Source organism: Lacerta agilis, chromosome 10, assembly GCF_009819535.1.
Source record: "Lacerta agilis isolate rLacAgi1 chromosome 10, rLacAgi1.pri, whole genome shotgun sequence".
In the NCBI taxonomy this organism is placed as follows: domain Eukaryota; kingdom Metazoa; phylum Chordata; class Lepidosauria; order Squamata; family Lacertidae; genus Lacerta; species Lacerta agilis.
Genome location: NC_046321.1, coordinates 2410590 through 2430857, shown reverse-complemented (window position 1 = coordinate 2430857; position 20268 = coordinate 2410590). Strand labels below are relative to the sequence as shown.

The following is a 20268-nucleotide window of genomic DNA, read 5'->3' as shown; positions in this document are numbered from 1 at the left end:
TCGATTTGAATAGCGTTTTATTAGTTTTCGAAAGAGGGATCTTGTGCTGTTTCGAATGGATTTTGCCGTTTTTCGGAAACCGCGCCGAAACGGCCCCTGCGCAACCCTGAGGTGTGTTGTCCTCCCGTGTGTTTCTTCACACCCTGTTCCTTGCAGTTGCGCAGACATTGAGAGATTGGCAGGTGTCCATCCTGTGGCAGAGGCCGGGGAGTCGGTCGCAGCGGCTGGTTCGGCGACAAGGAAGCGGATCCCGTTTTGAGCATCACCAGGAGAGCTCACCTGGGCAGTACTTGTCTATCAGGCCCTGGTAGTACGGCTTCAGCTCCAGCGGATTGGGCAGATCCTCGCACTTGGTGTACAGGTCGAACTTGCTGCAAGGGGGTGGAATAAGGAAGGTGGGGTTGCTCCCTGGTACCCACGGGGTGCCGGCCATTGACGCACTACAACTCCCATCATCCCTAGCTAGCAGAGCCCAGTGGTCAGGCATGATGGGACTTGCAGTTTGACAATAACTGGGGACCCAAGATTGAGGAAGGCTTGCCTGACTTGGGGGTCCAAGGTGGGAGAGGGCAGGTTGTGATCCAGGGCACCTATTTTGAACCCCAAAAGGCCCCAGATTTAAGTGGGAGACTCCCAACCTGGGGAGCAGCTGCCAGTCAGAGCTCACTGCACTGAGTTAGATGGGCCCTCTAACAGTACAGATTGAGGTTGAATCCTGACCAGACAGAAGTACTGTTTTGGGGGAGCCAAGGGGCGGATGGGTGTGAGGGACTCCCTGGTCCTGAATGGGGCAACTGTGCCCCTGAAGGACCAGGTGCGCAGCCTGGGAGTCATTTTGGATGCACAGCTGTCCATGGAGGCGCAGGTTAATTCTGTGTCCAGGGCAGCTGTCTTCCAGCTCAATCTGAGACCTTACCTGCCCACAGACTGTTTCACCAGAGTGGTGCATGCTCTGGTTATCTCTCGCTTGGACTACTGCAATGTGCTCTACGTGGGGCTGCCTTTGAAGGTGACCCGGAAACTACAACTAATCCAGAATGCGGCAGCTAGACTGGTGACTGGGAGCAGCCGCCGAGACCACATAACACCGGTCTTGAAAGACCTACATGGGCTCCCAATATATTTCCAAGCACAATTCAAAGTGTTGGTGCTGACCTTTAAAGCCCTAAACAGCCTCAGTCCTGTATACCTGAAGGAGCGTCTCCACCCCCATCGTTCAACCCGGACACTGAGGTCCAGCTCCGAGGGCCTTCTGGCTGTTCCCTCCCTGCGAGAAGTGAGGTTGCAGGGAACCAGGCAGAGGGCCTTCTCGGTAGTGGTGCCCGCTCTGTGGAACACCCTCCCACCAGATGTCAAAGCAATAAACAGCAATCTGACATTTAGAAGACGTCTGAAGGCAGCACTGTTTAGGGAAGTTTTTTTTTAAAAAAAAATGACTGATGTTTTAATGTATTTCTAATCTCCTGTTGGAAGCTGCCCAGAGTGGCTGGGGAAACCCTGCCAGATGGGTGGGGAATGAATGAATGAATGAATGAATGAATGAATGAATGAATGATCCAGAGCACCTATTTTGAACCCCAAAGGTCCCAGATTTAATCTCCAAGTGGGAGACTCCCTACCTGGGGAGCAGCTGCCAGTCAGGGCTGACAGCACTGGGTTAGATGGGCCCTCTGTTACTGATGTCTTTATATACCCATCTTTTCCTCCAAGCTCAAGGTGGCACCTTGCTCTTTGCCTCATCCCCACAACCCCTGCAAGGTAGGCTCGACTTGAGAATTGGCAACTGGTGACTGGAACCCTGGTCTCGGGTCCCAGTCTAGCACTCTGACCACTGCACCACGGTGCTTCCTAAAAAAAAAACCAACGCCTCCCTCCATCCCTGCCTGCCTGTCCCTCCATCGGCTTGCAGCCACGTACTTGAATTCTTTCACCCAGGGCAGCATCCGGAGGTCGTCCTCCTTGCACAGGTGCATGTAGTCTCCCCCCGTGTGCCAGGGATAGAAGGAGTGGAACCGGACCATGTAGAAGGCCTGCAGAGAAGGGGGAGGAAAGCCAAACTGAATCGGCCTCCGCTGCTTTGGAGCACAGAGGTGTGTGCAGAGAAAAAGCCATGCAGCCCTGAAGCTTTGGGAAAACCCCACTGCTGTCCCCCCAAGGCAAGCAGGGTGACTTTTGGACACGCCCAAGGCAAGGCGGAATCTGAGGTACCCTAAGTCAGGGGTAGCAAACTCTCAAGAGACTGCGATCTGTTGTTGTTGTTTAGTCTTTCAGTCGTGTCCGACTCTTCGTGACCCCATGGGCCAGAGCACTCCAGGCACTCCTGTCTTTCACTGCCTCCTGCAGTTTGGCCAAACTCATGCCAGTAGCTTCGAGAACACTGTCCAACCATCTCGTCCTCTGTCGTCCCCTTCTCCTTGTGCCCACCATCTTTCCCAACATCAGGGTCTTTTCCAGGGAGTCTTCTCTTCTCATGAGGTGGCCAAAGTATTGGAGCCTCAGCTTCAGGATCTGTCCTTCCAGTGAGCACTCAGGGCTGATTTCTTTAAGGATGGATAGGTTTGATCTTCTTGCAGTCCATGGGACTCTCAGAAGAGAGTCTGTTTACATATAAACACACATGGAGCACTGCAACATGGCTCCCTCTCTCTCTGGCATCAGGCAGTGATATACTCCCTTTTCTGGGGTTCAGCCAGGTGAAAGTTGTTGAGCTTTTTTAGGAAGGCCCATTTTTAGGAAGGTCAAAGGATGGGCTTTTTTTTAGGGGAGCCGCAGTTGTTCAGCATCTTTGGAGAGAGCCTATGATCTACCAGTGATCTACCGCAGACATCCAGTGATCTACCAGTAGATCACGATCTACCTGTTGGACATGCCTGCCCTAAGTCAAAGCAGGGGAGACTCCTTCATTGCACACTGCCAATGCAGATGCCATCAGAATTTAAGAACTCTGAAAATGTTTCGTGGACAAAAAAGCAAAAGGAAGCTTATCCATTGTTTATGGGAGAGCTGTTGATGGAAATAAACCTGCTTATCTCACATGCACTTTGCTCTTCTTCATCGCCTCTCCTTCCAGCAAACAACTTGCTAATTAATTGCTGATAAGGAATCCGGTCTAAAGATTTTTCTTGCTGAAAGGCAGATTTAAAAATAAAAATAAATCTGCCTTTTGAACCATCTTGGCAGCCTCACTTTCCCCATTTAATATCTACCCCAAATGGATTAACTTGGGGCTTGCCGATCAGAAGGTCGGCGGTTCGAATCCCCGCGACGGGGTGAGCTCCCGTTGTTCGGTCCCAGCTCCTGCCAACCTAGCAGTTCGAAAGCACGTCAAAGTGCAAGTAGATAAATAGGTACCGCTCCGGCGGGAAGGTAAACGGCGTTTTCGTGCGCTGCTCTGGTTCGCCAGAAGCGGCTTTGTCATGCTGGCCACATGACCCGGAAGCTGTACGCCGGTTCCCTTGGCCAGTAAAATGAGATGAGCGCCGCAACCCCAGAGTTGTCCGTGACTGGACCTAATGGTCTGGGGTCCCTTTACCTTTACCTTTACCTGCATTGCCAGTACAGCAGGATCGTATATTACATATTACATGAGGGCGATGATCTGGTGATGGCTAATACATGCCTCCATCAGAACCATCTGGAGCTGGCGTACCAGGCAGGTCTTGCCCTCCAAACAAGGGGCAGACTGTTTCCAAGGTCTCTGCCTTCTTCCTGGGCAAGTCTCTGTGCAGAGTTTCAGAGCCTACAGGGTTAAGAGCTCTGCTATGACGCACTGGTCACTGGGTGGGCATTTCCCATATGGGCTTTTGTCTTTGTCTGTGAACACGTTTTGGTCTTTTGGTTTCATTTTTGTCCGGAGCAGACATGGAGTCGAATTCTCCCGGAGTAGATTCATTGCTTTGAAAATAAACCCTGCTAGATAAGAGGAGGAACGTTTCTGTGAATTATTGCTGACGCTGTGCTCGGGCTCTGCTAATTGCCGGGAGCTGCCAAGAATGGAGAGCAGAGCTGGCAGCTGAAGGAAGCCCGCCCAGACCCTGGTAAACTCTACATATTGTGGAATATTCCATTTCACAATATAACAGTCTCACTCGGCGTGCAGGCTCCAAGATGCTCTCGCGAGATCTCGCCAGGCCGTCCAAGTTCCCACAACATCTCATATCTGCGTGCCTTGTACTTGCAAAGGTCTGGGGTAACTGATGCTCAGGACACCAGGAGAAATTGCAGGCATGCCATTGTTTTGTGGAAGGAAGGAAGGAAGGAAGGAAGGAAGGAAGGAAGGAAGGAAGGAATGGTGTTTCCGTTCCCCACTAACCCTCACAGCAACTATTGCAGCTGATCCATGCTCCTCGCAGTTGCTGGCTCTGTGCTGCCATATGTTCTGTGCGTTTACGCAGGAGCTGCGACTTTCCTGCCCTGCGGTGCGGTGCAGCAACTCTTAACAATGTAAGATGAAGCCCTGCAGAATCAGGCCCATGGTCCTGAGCATTCTCTTCTCAGAGCGGCCAGCTGGAAACCTGCATGCAAGAGCATTCTCTCCTCCTGTGGTTTTTGAGCAAGTGGAATATAGAAGCATTGCTTCCTCAACTGCGGAGGCAGAGCCGAACCATTCTGACCAGTAGCCACCATTGCAACTGCACAATGCATAAAGTACATTTTGAATCGTCCAGTATTTAACATCATTGGATGCCCAGGAGTTTCCAGTGTTGCTCTTTTGCTCTAATCCAGGGATGTCCAACAGGTCGATTGTGATGTAGCGGTCGATTGTGGGTCGTCCCTGGTTGATCTCGTGATCCTGATCCCCCCCCCCCAAAATAAGCTCAATAACCCTGATCAACGCTCCCCCCAAAAAGCTCAACAACTTTGGTCAATACAATAAGTATATCACTGCCAGTTTGGTTTTTTTTTAGTGGGAGTAGATCACGGTCTCTTGGAAGTTGGGCATCCCTGCGTCTAATCAATGGAACCAGCTGCACCAGGAAACAGTTTGCACAGACCTCAGGTGGGTGTTAGTAAACTCGACTCTTCCTCAAAACAAAATAAAATAAAAAATTCCTTATCACCTTAGAGACCAACTAAGTTTGTTCTTGGTATGAGCTTTCGTGTGCATGCACACTTCTTCAGATACCACTCGACTCTTCCTGTTTGCTTCCAATAAAGTCCAAGGGGATGCAATTCAAAAAACGAGTTCAGCAATACATCCTTGTGCATGCATTTGCATATACTGGAATCAAGAGAATCTCCCTTCCCTTCCCTTCCCTTCCCTTCCCTCTTCCGACACCCCCCTCCCCACCTCAGAGATTTAATGCTGATGGAGGGAGCTGGAACATGCATGCAACATCCTACCAACTTCCAAAATGCAAAACAGAGAGAGTGTTGTTATCAGTGCTTTTTTTTCTAAAATATAAATAAAAATGTTTAGGGGTACACTGGAGGTACCACTGTACAGTCATTTTGACTCAAGAAAATCACCATTTTATAGTTCAAATCGGGGAAAATAAATAGTCAATGGATAAAAGTACAAAGATTCACAAAATATTTAGGGGTATGCGTACCCCTGCATCCCCCCCCCCAGAAAAAAGCACTGGTTATTATTTTACCAGGAACAAGTAGGAACAAACAAGTAGGAATGCATTTGGAGCGCAGATGGACTGATGGTGAGATATCCAGCTTACCTCCTGAGGGAGAGCAAATTTGTTGTGCTTCATCACTTTGTACATGTACTCTGGGAGTGGAGAGAAGAAGAGAAACAAAAGAGAAAGGGGGGCTGTGTCTCTTCTTGTTTTAAACTGCTTGTTTTTAAGGGAATGTTCAGGGTGGATATATTGTTTATTAATATCCTTCCTAACTTGCGCTAGCATGTTCCTTTACTTAGCAGTTACATTCCCCCCTTTTTACAAGCACAGCAGATAGCTGGTTGCAGGCTCGTGTGAGCCTCTCACTATTATACAATTCAGTCTGTCTCAGATTGAATTGTACGTTCCTGGTAAGTTCCCTTGAATCCCTCTTAAAAGAATAAAGACGCCACAATCTTATTCAAAGTCAATAAGAGAAGTTTACTCACATCGGTTCACAGTTGGATCCCTGAAGGCAGACGTAGTTACAAATATGTACATGTGGATCTACCCCATCTGGGGGAATAATCACAGTGCTTCTGCTAGCTGAGAGCTAGCAGAGCAGTCCTAGCTAAAAGCTGCTCAAACAAAGAAGGAAGTCAAAAAGAGGGAAGGGTGCTGCATGACTCGTCCTTTAGTTACCTGGACAGGTAAGGTCACGCCCACCTTCAGTCACATGCAAAAGGAAGGACGCTCCAGCCAGGAGGAACAGGGAGTTTCGACTGGCTGGACCAAACATCCCCTCGCATGTCTTCTCTAGCATTACAAGGCATGTTGTACTTGACTGCCTCTCATGGATCACATCCCACAGTTTTTGGGTGGGATTCAGTCACATCTCATGCCAGCAGATTCAGGCTACATGGCGATGTGTTGTGCCCTAGTGCAACAAACCACACAGAGCAGACCTTTTGCAGAAAGGAAAGTTAGCGGGGAAATACGTTTGAGAGCAAGGGAGAGCATTTGCTTGATCCAGTGCTATATAAGCTCTCCACTGCTTCACAAGCAGTGCATGTCATCGAACCTCTCTCCACAACTTTAGTGCAAACTAACTTTTTAATTTAGCGTTACATAGCCTCCTGCCTCAGATGCAAAGCTGGAGCTCTTACCGTCATGGCCCCAGGACATCAGGACATTCTCCAAGCCGCAATGAGGCTGGTAGATCCCATACTTAGTGCTGAGGAGGAGGAGAGAGAGAAGACAAATCTCAAGACTTGCTCCCCAACGTATCTCAGGCTCCTTCTTAGGAATGGTCCAGGGATTATCGCAAGAGATGAGGATTGGAGAGCATCTTGGATTATGCTGGCTATTCTGGAAAAATACTTGGAGAGAAGGGGTTCAGGCCACTATTCCAGAAACTGTTGGTTTCAGTTTCTCAGCTCTCCAGACTTAATTTAACTTCTTCACGCTTCTATAGCCATTTGTGATATGTTTATTCATTAGCATTTTTGTAGCAAAAATAATAATAAATCCTGATACGTTTTTGCAAAGCAATCTTCCCTAATAGAATGTATTTCTCTATGCTGTAATATGCGTATGTATTTTGGGATAGGGAGTGCCATAGCTCAGTTGCTAGAGAAGGAGACTCTTAATCTTGGAGTCATGGGTGAAAGATTCCTGCATTGCAGGGGGTTGGACGAGATGACCTACTTAAAGGTAAAGGGACCCCTGACCATTAGGTCCAGTCGTGTCCGACTCTGGGGTTGCGGCGCTCATCTCGCATTACTGGCCGAGGGAGCCGGCGTACAGCTTCCGGGTCATGTGGCCAGCATGACAAAGCCGCTTCTGGCGAACCAGAGCAGCGCACGGAAATGCCGTTTACCTTCCCACCGCAGTGACACCTATTTATCTACTTGCACTGGTGTGCTTTCAAACTGCCAGGTTGGCAGGAGCTGGGACGGTGCAACGGGAGCTCACCCCGTTGCGGGGATTCGAACCACTGACCTTCTGATCTGCAAGCCCAAGAGGCTCAGTGGTTTAGACAGTATGCAGGGCTAGATGGGCCATTGGCCTGATCCAGCAGGCATTTCTTACGTTTTTGTCCCCCCTAAATGCAGGGCTCTCTTTCTCCTGCTCATGGACCAAAACAGGGGTGCGAGCGAAGGCTTACTTGTACAAGGGGTTCGTCATGTCGGGGTTGTTGTGGAAGGTGGAGTCCCGAAAGACGACCGAGTCCTGGACCTTGCAGCCCACTGGAAAAGTGTCGCCCACCACGGCCCACTGCAAGGAAGGGAGGGGAAGGAAGAGCAGGTGAGGGGCCCCACTCAGTTCCTCTTGGCCGTCCAGAGTGCTTGCAAACTGGTTTGCCCCTTCCTTGGCCTGTTTTGCTGAGTCTCCACCCTGGCCTTGTGCTCATTTGCAATCATAAACAGGATGTCAGAACAAGGACCGGGTGTGTGATCTTTCTCAAGGGGCTTGTAGATCCCCCAAACTCAGCCCGTTTGCACAAGGACTTCTGATGGTGCAATGCAGCTTCCCCCTTGCACCACCCCCAAATCTGCTTGTAGAGGGACCCCCAGAAGAGATCTTCGAGGGCAAGGGAAGAGAGGGAGGGGAAGCTGTCTTATGTTAGTGGAGGTTCTTCTGTGAACAGAGGACTTCATTGCGTATAATCTAGCAGCAGCAACAACATATTTTAATTGTTGCTTGTTTGGGATGGGGGTTCAGTCTGGATGGTGTGATCTGGCCCTGGACCAGTAAGTGTTAGAATCTAAGAGAGGAGGTTGTTGAGCTAGTCAGACAAGTTTCTTTGCAAGGCAATGGCCTTAGCTGGCTGTTTAGGGGTCCTCTTCAGTATCCGCCCCCCTCCAAATAAAAAATAAGCTCGGCTGTCAGAGCTAAATGAGAGTGTCCTCCTGGCTAATGGGCGAGCGCTTCCTCCACCCCACTGACCTAGCTGCTAGAAAGCAGAACCATCGCCAAAGAGTTGTGTGTGAGCTGGGAGCAGCCTGGAAGCCAGAGACACAGAGACCCGCTTGCTCCAAAACTGTGACTATTGCAGAAGCAAGATCTGTTGGGGGTTAACGCTGGGAGCCCCTCCATCTTACGCTCAGCTTGTATATATGCATCAATAAAACCGTAACTGGTCATGTTGTACGGATGCCTGATGATCGTCTTCCAAAGCAACTGCTCTATTCCGAACTTAAAAATGGAAAGTGTAATGCTGGTGGTCAACAAAAGAGGTTTAAAGACCTCTCTCAAGGCAATTTTAAAAAAATGTAGTATAATCACCGACAACTGGGAAACACTGGCCTGCGAGCGCTCCAGTTGGAGAACAGCCTTGACCAAAGGTGCCATGGGCTTTGAAGACACTCGAACTCAGGACGCAAGGGAGAAAAGTGCTAAGAGGTAGGTACTCTTGGCAAATCCACACCATGATCAACTCCTGCCCAGAAACCAATGTCCCCACTGTGGAAGGACGTGTGGGTCCAGAATTGGCCTCCACAGTCAGTTACGGACTCGTTGTTAAAACAGTATTTATGGAAGACAATCTTACTCGGCTACGAGGGATCGCCAAAGAAGAAAGAAGAAGAAGATATCCCAAATAAAGGTAAAAAAAGGGAAAGGACCCCATGATGGTTAAGTCCAGTCAAAGGCAAATATGGGGTTGTGGCGCTCATCTTGCTTTCATAGAATCATAGAGTTGGAAGAGACCACAAGGGCCATCCAGTCCAACCCCCGGGCTGAGGGAACCTGCGTTTGTCCAGAGACAGCTTTCCGGGTCATGTGGCCAGCAGGACTAAACTGCTTCTGGCGCAACGGGACACCGTGACGGAAACCAGAGTGCACAGAAACGCCGTTTACCTTCCCGCCACAGCAGTACCTATTTATCTACTTGCACTGGTGTGCTTTCAAACTGCTAGGTTGGCAGGAGCTGGGACAGAGCAACGGGAGCTCACCACCATTGAGCGGATTCAAACCGCCAGCCTTCCGATTGGCAAGCCCAAGACGCTCAGTGGTTTAGACCACAGCGCCACCCGCATCCTATATCCCAAATAAACCAGTGTCTCCGGTGACTTTCATTCCAAGGAAACCACACCCTGGGAGTAAGTGCCTGGACTCCCCAGAGTCTGTCTCTGCTCAGAGAGTTGAGTGGCATGTAAAAGTAGCATTATCGCATACGCCACTTCAGACGGGCGCTTCTATGTAGCGTGCAGTAAGTTCGTTGACTAGAATACAAAAATACAGACTTCAAACGCAGGTGAGGAAGGAGTGGGCAGGTGTTTCCAGGGCACCCCTGCTAAGAGAAGATTGGTGGGGGGCATGGTCTGTCCTGCCCTGTGACCCAGGAGCTGAGCATTAGGCAAGGGAGCCTCAGAGGGGGAAACTCGCTTAACGGGGATCACAAGAGAGACTGGGCAAGTATGCAACCTTTCTGCTTACTTGTGGCTCACCAAAGAGTGCCAAGATCTTTCCAATGTCATGAAGTAGTCCGACCAGGTGAAACCAATCTGCGGCAAGAAAAGAGAGGCGGCCCGTCACGACGCATGCACAGCCTCCTGGGTGGACTGCGCATGTGTGGACATGCACAGACCACCCAAGATGGCGGGCGCGATGGGCCGGCACCCCTTCCGTGCAGTGCAGCAATTTTTAAGGCTGCAGCGCGCAAACAACAGCACAGACGCAGTGCTGCTGTTCGCGCGTTGCAGCCTTTTAAAAGTTGCCGCGCCGCCGGCGTCGATCGTGGGGGTGGGGGCCCATCCCCAGAGTGTCACCCCCCAGGGCGGTACCTGGGGCAGACCGTCCCCCCGCCCCTGAAAAGAAATCTATCCCCCAGGTGGAGTCACCAGCCACTCACCTTTGTCAGGGTGTGTTTTCCGGATACCCTCCGCCGTCTGGTAGGCGTGATAGGAATTGGGGAAGTCGACGTCAGGGTCCGATTCATCGACCACATTGTCCAGCAGGTCCAAGGCCTCCATGATGGTCATCCGACGGAGACGGCAGCCTCCATACTCCTCGTTCTAGGGAGAGGGGACTGTGAGGACACTGTTATTGAACCATGGGTTGGGGGAGCGCAGCCAGAAGGTGCAGATCGGCACTTCCAAATAATTGTGCATTCAGTTGCTCCTGTTTTGTGTTGTTGCTTTTCTTAGTGGGCCATGCAAACCATTATCCTGAATAATGCTTTTCTTATCTACATTGGTACCTTGGTTCCCAAACGACGAAAACCTGGAAGTAAGTGTTCCAGTTTTTGAACGTTTTTCGGAAGCCGAATGTCCGATACAGCTGCTGGCTATCATTTCCGGGGCACCTGCACCAATCAGAAGCTGCTCCTTGGTTTTCAAACATTTTGGAAGTTGAACGGACTATTTATTTTGCATTTTAGTTTTTGAGGCTTTTTCGGTTAATTTGTTTTTGTGACTGTGTGGAATCCAGTTCAGCTACTGATTGATTGATTGATTGATTGATTGTGTGACTGCAGAAATAGATAAAAGCTCCCCCCCCCCTCTAAACAATGACTATCATCAGTGCAGGTAAGAAAAACAATACAAATTTTCTTTTTATCATCTACAATAGATGTCTTGTCTTTTTGTTTTGTTTTTGTGACTGTGTGGAACCCAGTTCAGCTACTGATTGATTGTGTGGCTGCAGTACATTGATTATTGCTTTCGTTTTATGGATCAATGGTCTCGTTAGATAGTAAAATTCATGTTAAATTGCTGTTTTAGGGATTGTTTTTAGAAGTCTGGAACGGATTAATCCATTTTGCGTGACTTTCTATGGGAAAACGCGCCTTGGTTTTGGAACGCTTTGGTTTTGGAACGGACTTCCGGAATGGATTAAGTTTGAGAACCAAGGGACCACTGTATAGAGTAAGGGGCACCAGGGATGAGTTCACGGAGCCAAGGGGGCAGGGGCCCAAAAAATATTGGTGTAGATTTTGGGAAATATTTGCAAAGTTTCAGGGGTCGGAGGGTGGCGTGTCGTATGCAGAGAGATTCACTTGCCTTTGATGTGCATCTTTTGGAACCGTTTTGAGAATGGATACCTGAGCTGCAGAGAAGGACCCTCCATTGCTTCTAGAAGTTGGGTGTGGTGAGTCTTCCTTACCACTGGAGACCCAACCCCCCCCCAGCAAACCCACCTTCTTCTGTACAAAATCCACCGTCTGGTTGGTGTGCATCTGCAAGTAAGTGTTGTACACTCGGTCCATCAGGGGCCCATCCTGAAAAAGACAGGATTGAGAGAGACCTTTGGCTCTACAAATGATGGGGAACCCAGCCAGATGGGTGGGGTGTGAATAATAAAATCATCATCATCATCATCATCATCATTTATTATTGGTACCCCGCCCACCCCCCTTCATGGATCACTGCCTTGTCGTGGCGAAGGGGCTTGAATTACTCAGGGAAGCTATGGACAGGTCAAGATGGACAGGTCATAGTGGAGAGTTTGGACCAAACGTGATCCACCTGGAGGAGGAACCGGCAAGCCACTCCAGTATCCCTGCCAAGAAAACTCCATGGACAAAGACAACAGGCATATAAAAGATATGACGCTGGAAGATGGGCCCCTCAGGTCAGAAGGCGTCCAACATGCTACTGGGGAAGAGCAGAGGACAAGTACAAGTAGATTCAGAGCTGATGAAGCAGTTGGGCCAAAGCCGAAAGGACGCTCAGTTGTGGATATGCCTGGAAGTGAAAGGAAAGTCCAATGCTGTACCAAACTGTGAGAGACAGTGAAGGATAGGCATGTCTGGCGTGCTCTGGTCCATGGGGTCACGAAGAGTCGGACACGACTGAACGACTGAACAAAACAAAACAAAAAAACCCCGCCCAGCCACTCTGGGCGTCTTCCAACAGATATTAGGATACATTAAAATGTCACAGATTAAAAACTTCCCTGAACAGGGCTGCCTTCAGATGTCTTCTGAATGTAAGGTAGTTGTTTATCTCTTTGGCATGAGATAGGAGGGGGTTCCACAGGGCGGGCGCCACTACCGAGAAGGCCCTCTGCCTGGTTTCCTGTAGCTTTGCTTCTCGCAGGGAGGGAACCGCCAGAAGGCCCTCGGAGCTGGACCTCAGTGTCTGGGCAGAATGATGGGGGTGGAGACGCTCCTTCAGGTATACTGGACCGAGGCCGTTTAGGGCTTTAAAGGTCAGCACCAACACTTTGAATTGTGCTCGGAAACGTACTGGGAGCCAATGTAGGTCTTTAAGGACCGGTGTTATATGGTCTCGGCGACCACTCCCAGTCACCAGTCTAGCTGCCGCATTCTGGATTAGTTGTAGTTTCCTGGTCACCTTCAAAGGTAGCCCCACGTAGAGCGCATTGCAGTAGTCCAAGCGAGAGATAACTAGAGCATGCACCACTCTGGCAAGACAGTCCGCGGGCAGGGAGGGTCTCATCCTGCGTACCAGATGGAGCTGGTAGACAGCCGCCCTGGACACAGAATTGACCTGCACCTCCATGGACAGCTGTGAGTCCAAAATGACTCCCAGGCTGCACACCTGGTCCTTCAGGGGCACAGTTACCCCATTCAGGACCAGGGAGTCCCCCTAACCCACCAGAGAAATCTTCCCTGGCTCCAGTTCCCTTCCCGAGCACCATTCAAAGTGTTGGTGCTGATTCAAAGTGAGGGAACCCCCACTCACACCCCGTGACTACCCCCAAGTTCCCCTTCTGGTTCTTTAACTGTTTGCTGCTTCTGCTGAATTTTTCGTCTTGTTTTTCATCTTTTAGCTAAATGCCTTTATATCCTTGTCATTTTTATCCCAAATTTTCTTCAGATTGCCTCTGAAATTTAATCAATTTCCATATTGTTGCTTCCTAACATTTGCTCACGTTTTCTTACTTGTAAGCGTTTACTCAAACCCCGCCAGTGAGTCTGTTTCATTACAATATTTCTGTAAATACAACATGAACGATTCCCGTTCTTTTTAAAAGTCTCTGTTGTCTGTGTCTCGGAGTCTTCCTGTAAGTTTCGCCATTCCTGTGTATTCCATAGGTTTGGGGGCAGGGGGTGGTTCTGGTTATCCAGAAATGATGGGCCAATAACCCTTTGTGGGAATGCTTAGGAATGTGGATGAGGATATATTGTTTAAGATATCCTATCCCAGCTTGTGTTAACAAGCTCCAAACTTAGCAGAGTTTCATTCCCCTTCTAAAGCACAGCAGAAAACCGTTGCACAGGCTTGCTAAAGCCTCTAGAAGAAATATATATTCCTGGTATATTCCCCTTCTTCCCTCTTAAAAATATAGACACAACACAGTACTGTTTATGAGACATAAAAGAGTTTACTTACAGTCATCCTGAGTTACAATACAGTCTCAGAAGGCAGTCTGGCTTAGATAAAAGTATTTACATGTAGTGAAGCTGGTTCCATAGGGGAACAGGCTTCACCTGTGCTCCTCTCGGCTCCAAGCCAAGAGAGCATCCTGCTCCTTGAAGAGACGAGTCCAAAAGAGAGAGATGGAGACTTGCCCTTGTGCTTTTGTGTAAACCTGCCCAGGTGAAACCACACCCATCTCCAGTTACATAGGGGAAGTTGTCTCAGTCCAGGTAAACGGGAAGTTAAGGCTGGAGGACTGAGACACCTTCATGTCCACTATAGCAATGTTGTGTTTTGACTGCTCTGTGTTTATATCCCACACCTGCAGCAATAGCTGCCCCACTCGTTTGGTGTCATCTACAAATTAGATGAGTGTTCCCTCAATGATGAGACACAATGCATAGCCCAGGGGTCAGCAAACTTTTTCAGCAGGGAGCCGGTCCACTGTCCTTCAGACCTTGTGGGAGGCTGGACTATATTTTTTTGGAGGGGAAATGAGTGAATTCCTATTCCCCACAAATAACACAGAGATGCATTTTAAATAAAAGGACACATTCTACTCATGTAAAAACATGCTGATTCCCGGACCGTCCGTGAGCTGCATTTAGAAGGTGATTGGGCCGGATCTGGCCCCCGGGCCTTAGTTTGCCTACCCATGCTCTAACCACTATGCCACGTGGGCTCTCTTGTTAATGTCTCTATTAAACAATTATTGTGCTTTCTCGAACTCGAGATGGAGCCTGTTTCTTCTTAACTGCTCTGGCAGGGAGAGGACAGAGACATTTTGTGGGTGTCACCACCCGTCTCTATCCCGGGTCTTTGTGAGGTTGATAGGAAAATAGATCCCTTAGAATCCTAGAGTTGGAAGAGACCCCAAGGGCCATCCAGTCCAACCCCCTGCCAAGCAGGAAACACCATCAAAGCATTCCTGACAGATGGCTGTCAAGCCTCTGCTTAAAGACCTCCAAAGAAGGAGACTCCACCACACTCCTTGGCAGCAAATCCCACTGTCCAACAGCTCTTACCGTCAGGAAGTTCTTCCTAATGTTTAAGTGGAATCTTCTTTCTTGTAGTTTGAATCCATTGCCCCGCGTCCGCTTCTCTGGAGCAGCAGAAAACAACCTTTCTCCCTCCTCTACAGGTGGAACTCGAAAAATTAGAATATCGTGGAAAAGTCCATTTATGTAAGCAATTGTTTTCATTAGCTACTGGAGTTTAATAGATGAGATAGACTCATGACATGCAAAGCGAGATATCTCAAGCCTTTGCTTGCTATAATTGTGATGATTATGGTGCACAGCTGATGAAAACCCCAAAGTTGAGATTGTTAAGTTGGGGTTCTCACCAGCTGTATGCCATAATCATCACAATTATAACAAATAAAGGCTTGACATATCTCGCTTTGCATGTCATGGGTCTATCTCATATATTAGTTTCACCTTTTAAGTTGAATTACTGAAAGAAATGAACCTTTCCACGATATTCTTATTTTTTGAGTTTCACCTGTATATGACATCCTTTGATATATTTGAACATGGCTATCATATCACCCATAAAGAAGGCTGATTGCCGAAGAATTGATGCTTTTGAATTATGGTGCTGGAGGAGACTCTTGAGAGTCCCATGGACTGCAAGAAGATCAAACCTATCCATTCTCAAGGAAATCGGCCCTGAGTGCTCACTAGAAGGACAGATCCTGAAGTTGAGGCTCCAGTACTTTGGCCACCTCATGAGAAGAGAAGACTCCCTGGAAAAGACCCTGATGTTGGGAAAGATGGAGGGCACAAGGAGGAGGGGGCGACAGAGGATGAGATGGTTGGACAGTGTTCTCGAAGCTACTAACATGAGTTTGGCCAAACTGCAGGAGGCAGTGAAGGATAGGCGTGCCTGGCGTGCTCTGGTCCATGGGGTCACGAAGAGTCGGACACGACTGAACGACTGAACAACAACAACAAATCATGTCACCCCTTTACCTTCTCTTCTCCAGGCTAAACATACCCAGCTCCCTAAGCCGTTCCTCATAAGGCATCGTTTCCCTTTCTGTGGCCGATCTGCACTCACCTTGAAATTCCTGTATCCCTCCTTGGACTTTCCATTCTCACCATTGCTCTCTGGCCTGTACAGCTCTGAAGGGTCACAGCCCTGAAGAAAAAGGCTTGGTGAGAGGTGGGACTTGGAAGGGGCAGAACGAGACCTAAATAGCAGTGCAGCTCAGAACTGCGTCCTTACATTTCTAGCCAGAGCATATTGAAAATGATTGTTGGGGTTTTTGCGGAGGGGTCAGTCTGGATGATGCCCTGACTTCCTTCCTATCCCTGGGGTCCTGCACCCAGGGAGGGTTAGAATCCAAGAGAGAGGAGGTTGCTCAACCGGGCAGACACATTGCATCCCAAAAGAATGGGCCAGGTTGCGAGAGCTGCAACAAAGTGAGGAGGGTTTGACGCCTCGCTGACCTGCCCCTTGCCTCCACCAACTCCCAAGGGACTGCGATCTACTCACAGTATAAAAAAAACTGGCAGTGATCTGCCCATTGTCATTAGTGTGACTAGCCCAAGGTCACCCAGCAGCTGCATGTGGAGGAGTGGGGAAGCGAACCCGGTTCACCGGATTACAAGTCTACCACTCTTAACCACTACACCACACTGGCTCTCTAAGCACCCAGAACCCCCTGGAATCTCTCACTGCTAAGGGTGGCACCTAACATTATGATCCAGAGATGGGGGGGGGGAGGTTTTTCCTCTTTTTCTTATCCTTCCAGGTCAGATTTGCTACCAAGACAATTCCAAGATGCTGCTATCAGTATACAAAGCCCTTAGCAACTTGAGTCCAATTGACCTACGAGATCGCCTCACCCATATACACGCAATTGACAGCTGCAATTCACAGAACTGGCCCTGTTCCAAGCGCCACATAATATCCCTCCCACATTTCTAAGAACTTGACCTTTTAGTGGAACTTTGGAACTCCCTGCCGATTGACACCAGGCAGGCTCCTTCGCTGTCCTTTTTTTCCTGACACCTGCGAAAAACCCACGTACCCAGAGGCTTAGCTAGATGTTGCAAGTTTTAATCTGCACTCATTTTATTGTTTCAGCTCTTTTGTAAATAACTGAGTTTTGGTGTTTTTTTATTTAAAAAAACCCATCAAGTGGTATATAAAGTTTAGGAAACAAATAAAAATGAATAATTGCATTCGTCGAAGAGCTAGGGAGGTATTTTTTGGATTTAATCCTCAGAGGAAAGGAGTAGACCTGTGTAATATGGGTTTTACCATCCCTGCATTCCCAACCTTTGCCCTCTAACCTGGGGGTGCCTATCTCTGAAGGGGCCTCATCCTGGAAGCTGCTTCTACCAAGTCAGCATCTAGAAGATCTGCACTGACTTGCAGCTGCTCTCCAGGGTTTCTCCCAAGGAGCCTTTTCCAGCAGCACCCGGAGATCCCAGAAAAAGATTGAACCCGGGACTTTCTGCATGCGAAGCCGATGCTCTACCGCTGAGCTCCAGCCCTCCTCCAGCACCCCTTTCCCATTCGGCCTTCTGCCTTCCCCCAACGGAGGAGCTTTGCTGGGAAGGAGAAGCTGTTGCTCACTCACCACCTTCATCCTTGCAGCTGTGGGGACGGAGATCTGGGGAGCTAGCGGCACCTGCCCTGCTGTTTATAGCCTCCGGCCTTGTGTAAAGAGGAGAGGCTGAGCTAACAGGAGCCGGAACCGGGGGCAATAAGTCATCCGTTAACCTGCCAGGGGCCGAACTCCTTTCTGAGCAGGGCATCCGAGCAAACGATTAATGTTTTGAAGTTTGCAGCATCCTGGGAGGAGGAGGAGGAGGAGGAGGAGGAGGAGGAGGAGAGGACTCCGTAGCATCCTATGAGGGGGACAGACGCAACTCCTCCCTCCGACTCTGTGCACAAACAAGCCCTGGGCGCCCCCAGATCAGAGCAGAGGTTGATGTTGGTCCGCTGCCTCGGTGTGTGTGTGTCTCAGGCCCACGGAGCGTGACCAAGCACCCTGGCAGCAAAGCAGGACCCTGCACTCTGTCTGGGTCAAGGTAGATAAGAACATATGCAGAGTGCTGCTGCTGGATCATGCCAAGGGTCCATCTAGTCCAGCGTCCTGTTCTTACAGCGGCCAAGCAGATACATCTTCTGGGGAACCAGCAAGCAGGATCTGGGCACAAGAGCAAGCAGGAGCTCGCAGAGATGACTGTGAAAATCCGTGACCAGAGGGACAACGCAGTGGAGAAAGAATGGGAAATTTTTAAATTGTATTTAAAAAAATCATTGTATGATTGAAAGTTCGATATAATTTGAGGATAAGATAGGTTGTAGAGGATAAGATAAATGAGTAAGATAGAGGATGATAAGATTTTGGATAAGATGATAGGAATATATATTAGGGTAATGTTATAAAATAAGGGCAATGGGTATAGATTTGTAATGGTTTTTACTATTTTGAAAGTAGAATAAGTATGCTGAGAAATTAAGATGTTATGGGAAGATATTTTGACAAGGGACGCAGGAGGAGGAGGAAGGAGGAAGTCCTATTACAATGTGAGGAAGGATTAATAGTTATAAAGAATTGTTTAATATGTTTTGTTGTTAGGTGTTTTTATGTGTGATGTATGTAGTTATGTTTGTTGTATGTTTTTTCTTTTTTTTTGTAAAATTCTTAATAAATATTAATTAAAAACAAAAACAAAAAACAAGAGCATCTCTCCCTTCCTGCAGCTCCCAGCAACTGGTGTTCAGAAGCATTTACTGCCTCCAAGCGGGGAGGGCAGAGAGAGCACAGCCAACATGGCTAGTACCCATCGATAGCCCTCTCTTCCTCCACAAATTTCTCCAGTCTCCTTTGAAGCCATCTAGGCTGGCGGCCATCCCTGCCTCCTGTGGGCAGGAGTTCCAGAGGTTAAATATGTGCTGAGTGAAGGACTTTCTTCCGTCTCTCTCCTGAATCTAATGATGCATCAGCCCACAAAATGAGAACATAAGGAGAGTGTGCTGGATCAGGCCAATGGCCCATCTAGTCCAGCCTCCAGTTCGCACGGTGCCTGTGGGGAAAGTAGGGAGCAGGACTGGAGCGCAAGAGCAACTCTCCCCCACTGCAGTTTCCAGCAACTGGTGTTCGGAAGCATGTCGGAGGCAGCGCACAGCCAACATGGCCAGTAGCCATCAGTAATCCTCTCTGAATTGGTCTAATCCTCTTTTAAAGCCATCTACCGTATTTTTTGCTCCATAGGGCGCACTGGACCATAGGGTGCACCTCGTTACTAGGGAAGGAAACAAGAAATTTTTTTTCCCGCTTTTCCTCCTCTAAAAGCCCTGTTTTTTTGAGGATCAGCTAAAAGTTTTGCAGCTTTTTTCCAAAGGGAAAAGCCCTGGTTTTTTTGAGGATCAGCTAAAAGTTTTGCAGCTTTTTTGCAAAGGGAGAAAAGCAAAGCTCCTTTTGCAAAGGGGGGAAAGCAAAGAGGAAAAGCCCCGTTTTTTATGGGGTTCAACTCACATTTCTGCAGCTTCTAAAGGAAAGGGAGCCTTTTCTACAGTTTCCAGACTGATAATCTAATCAGCCAGTCCCATGTCGCTGGGGAAACAAACAACCTCCCTCTGCAGCACATTCAACAATGGAGGGCGGGGCTGAAAGGGAGCCGGGACTCTTATCTCTCTCCCGATCTCTTGCTGATCAGCTGCTGAGCGGGGTCCTTTCAACACCCCCCTTTCTCTTTGTAAAATAAAAAGCACTATCTGCTTTTGGCCCCTGGGCAATTCAGCTCCAGGGACCACCATTCACCCATAAGACGCACAGATATTTCTATTTTTTAATCTATTTGTTCTTGATTTAATTGTTCTATATCTCTTGCCCGAAGGCAGTGGCACAAAAAGACTATATCCCAGATGAAATGGATCCTGTAAAATATTGTTTACTTTTTTAAGGCAACGGGAACTGTAGAGTTCTTCCAAAGATGGGAGAGGGTGACCAATAATCTTTTGGGCTGTGGTTATGACCTTCTGGAGTACCTTCCTCTCCCTGGCTGTGCAACTGGAATACCAAGCACAAATACAATATGTAATAATGCTCTTTGTGGAGCCTCGGTAGAAGGACACCAGCAGTCTCTCACTCAGATTGTTCTTCTTTAAAAGTCTGAGGAAATAAATCCTCTGCTGGGCCTTCTTTACCAGAGCAGTTGTATTTGAGCTCCAAGTCATACCCTGCTTGATAGTCACTCCCAAAAGCTTAGATCCTGCCACCCTCTTCACCCAGTTCCCGCCAATATACAGGGGCTGAATATCCGCCTTTCCCCCCCTGTAATCCACCACCAGTTCCTTGGTCCTGGCAGTATTAAGAGCCAGATTATTTTCTCCACACCAAACACAGAGCTGCTCCACCTCGT

At 48.7% G+C, this 20268-nt stretch overlaps 1 protein-coding gene across 1 annotated transcript; it reads right to left on the bottom strand.

The window, feature by feature from the left end:
- MIOX (myo-inositol oxygenase) lies at window positions 1-17483 on the bottom strand. The gene is made up of 10 exons (XM_033162517.1): window positions 17475-17483; window positions 15944-16024; window positions 11695-11775; window positions 10408-10570; window positions 9993-10060; window positions 7720-7829; window positions 6719-6786; window positions 5673-5722; window positions 1918-2030; window positions 1-371 (listed from the first exon to the last, which is right to left on the bottom strand). Exons 1-10 carry the CDS (start codon window positions 17481-17483, stop codon window positions 263-265), a joined length of 852 nt encoding a protein of 283 aa, XP_033018408.1. The 3' UTR covers window positions 1-262.
- Between the last annotated feature and the right edge of the window lie 2785 nt (window positions 17484-20268).